This window comes from Halyomorpha halys, unplaced genomic scaffold (genome assembly GCF_000696795.3).
Source record: "Halyomorpha halys isolate HHAL.00 unplaced genomic scaffold, Hhal_1.1 Scaffold1946.1, whole genome shotgun sequence".
Classification (NCBI taxonomy): Eukaryota; Metazoa; Arthropoda; class Insecta; order Hemiptera; family Pentatomidae; genus Halyomorpha; species Halyomorpha halys.
Window position 1 is genome coordinate 15,764 of NW_027112077.1, and position 3,225 is coordinate 18,988.

Consider the following 3,225-nt stretch of genomic DNA (forward strand, 5'->3'; position numbering starts at 1 on the left):
TCTTTCACTACATCAACATGGCCTCCCCACGCTGCTACATCTAGAGCTGTATATCCATCCTTCATCTTATCATTGAGAGGCGCTCCTCGGTCCAAGAGCTCTTTCACTACATCAACGTGCCCTCCTCTCGCTGCTTCATGTAGAGCTGTGTACCCAACGTTATCCTTATCATTGAGAGGCGCCCCTCGGTCAATGAATAGTTTAACAACATTCAAATGACCTTTATAGGATGCTTTCATTAGTGGTGTCTTTCCATAATTCTCCTTAGCTGATAGATTAGCCCCTCGGTCCAACAACTCTTTCACTATGGCGATGTGCCCTTTTCGTGCCGCTAGATGAAGGGAGGTCAATCCGTTACTATCCATTTCATCCAGTCTAGCTCCGTTCTCCAACAGTGTTAATGCACACTCAGTACAGCCTCCTTCAGCCGCGTAGTGAAGCGCAGTCCGATTTTTTTTGTCTTTAAGTGTTGGATCTGCGCCATTTTGCAATAAATAAGTAATTAAAATGTTTGAGTTTGTATTATTTGCACCGGTCATAAGAGCAGTGACACCTTCGTTATCTTTTACATCTATTCCTGCTCCACGCTGAACTAGAACCTTTACAACTTCCAGAAATCCATGGGACGATGCAGTATGGAGAGCTGTTTCGCCTTTACTTGTTGTAAAATTAATATTCGCACCCAACTCTAGTAGCATTATAACAACAGATGCATCAGCAGCGAGATGTAAAGGCGCGAAGCCATCTATGTTTCTTATATTAAATTGCAGTCCACGACCTTCCAATACTTTGAGCATTTCAGTGGCATTGCTCGCGCGGACTATCAAGTGAGCTAATGTGTCATTTTTTTCGAATCTGAGATCTGTTGTGGTAGTATATTTCAATAGTAACCTGAGCATGTCAACATTAGCTGAAGCAACGGCTATCTTTAGAAGATCCTTTTTCAATTCGGAGCCCAAACTGGCATTAGCCTCTCTTCGCATCAATATGTCCACCCCCTGAACATTGCCCTCTTTAACCGCTAACACTAATGGGGTTTCACCGAGGTGGTTTTTTGTGTTGGGATCTAGTCCTACCTCGAGTAAGGCCTGCAATGCTTCATTCTTGCCAGCAGCAGCTGCATTGTGAAGGTGAGTATTGCCTTTCAGGAAACGTTTCTCAAATTTAGCCCCCGCCGTTATCAGCTCCTTGATCGATGGAGCTTGATCCTTCTTAATGGCTTCTTCCAAAGGAGAGGCGCCAGCAGCGTTAAGGACTTCCAGATCTGCCTTCAGGAACCCGAGTGCAGCTATGGAAGACGTGCTGCCAGTCCTCACGGCCAAGTGAACGAGGCTGCCCCCGGACTGAGTCAACCCGTTGACATTTCCTCCTTTCTTTGTTACCGAAATGATTTCACAGGGACTGTTGTCAGCCACAGCTTCCTCCAGTTCTTGTGCCAAATCGTCACTGCTTTCCTGAAAATAAAGTACAGAGTTAGAAATAAGAAAGTATTAATCCTTATTTGATGTTGTTAATATTAAATTTATAATACTCTATATACCAACAATTATTTAGACTCTATAATGCATTTCTGAATTCAAGAATTTTTTCAATTCAAAAGTAACATTATAAAGTTCAATTCAAACTTTGTAACATTTCAATTGCAATTTGTTCCAATTCAATTATACCACTTTCAATATGAGGATTGTTTATTAGATTATATTTTCCAACGCGCATGCAAATTTCGGTTTATTCTTACTTCAAAAGTAATCGTCAAATTAGGAATTTTTTTGGGGGTTTTCAAAGGTGCTGATTTTATGTGTTAACTGGGAGTTTTGATCGCGCATGAGCGTTTCTTTTTACTTTTATAGTTTTCTTTAATATGGGGATACCGTATCGTGTTTTCGGAGGCATTGAAAGCGTTTTTAATCGGGTTTATGATTGCGCATTCACTTAACGTTGTATTCTTGATTTGTTAGTTAGCCGCAATATTAGGATCGTTACCTGTTTTTTATGAGACTTGGTTGTATTTCTTAAATAAATAATTAAATCATTTTTGCACATTTTGATTTTTTTTTCGTCACAAGTTTCGTTTATTCAGTTTTCATAGATCTTGAATCCAATGTTTATATTTTATTTGTAGTTTTGTTCCATACAAACGATAAGACGTTGAGAGTCCTGAACCTATTTTTGAAATCGGATTTTGGATCCATTTCGATTGATCACTAGTCTTCATTGGTTTAGCAATAATTTATTGAATTTTCGGTTATCCTTACTCCATTTATAGAAATTAATTTATGATAGCACGTACCTAATTTATTATCCATTTAGGAATCATCTTGAATATTAGAATCGTTATTTTAATTTTATAGCTCCTGATAGTATTTCTTGAATCTAAGTTTTAGCTAGGCTTCCACATTTCGATTTATGGTATTTTTTACAGTTTTCTACGACACGGGAATCGTTTATTAGGTTTTCGGTAGTCCTTAATCTATTTTTTTTTATCAAATTTTCGATCGCGCAGGTGGTTTTTGGATTATTAGTGCTATTGGATTTTTCTTCGAAACATCGGTCGTCTTTTAGGACTTTGAACCCTGTTCTAATCATAGTGGGAGGGGTAAAGTTTTCTACGTGGGACCGCTACAAAAATAAAAGTCGACCCCCAAAGCCTGATTCGAACCACTGCCACTGCAGTCAGGAGCCAGTTGTTTTTTGGCTTTAACTCTCTTGGCTACAAATGGCCTGATTAATCGCATTTATGGCCGCAATTTTTTTTTTTTACTTTTTGGTTTATTTACTTTTCTTCATTTGGGGAACCATTTATTTTGTTTTCAAGTGTACCAATTCAGTTCTTTCTTATGAAGAATGCTCATTATGAATTAACGTAACAGTTGACATTTTGTATGGTGTAAGATTTGTTTAACAAGGTTCCGAGGATAGTATTTCTAAATTTTCATACCAATTTTAATAGTACACGCACATTTCAATTTATTTTTTTCGAAACATGGATAGTTTATTTGATTTTTATAAGTTCTGTTTTTATTAAATTGCCCTTTTGAATAACAATACAAAGTCGAATCAACATTACATTTGAATTTCCTATTGTAAAGACTTATTGTCGAAAATAAATAATTTTTTGAATCAAATATTTATTCTGTTCCGAATATCACCTAGATGTTAAAAAAGAAATGTCAACTATACTAGTTATTTGGAATAGCAATATCGAAAATCTCAACAAATAAAAAA

General features: G+C 36.9%; 2 protein-coding genes across 3 annotated transcripts in view; one reads left to right on the plus strand and one right to left on the minus strand.

The window, feature by feature from the left end:
• Window positions 1-3,225, plus strand: part of LOC106690889 (uncharacterized) — a 36,241-nt gene that overhangs the window by 12,800 nt on the left and 20,216 nt on the right. The window lies entirely within an intron of this gene.
• On the minus strand, window positions 8-2,192 carry LOC106690888 (serine/threonine-protein phosphatase 6 regulatory ankyrin repeat subunit A). The gene is made up of 3 exons (XM_067050050.1): window positions 2,140-2,192; window positions 111-1,449; window positions 8-34 (listed from the first exon to the last, which is right to left on the minus strand). Exons 1-3 carry the CDS (start codon window positions 2,190-2,192, stop codon window positions 8-10), a joined length of 1,419 nt encoding a protein of 472 aa, XP_066906151.1.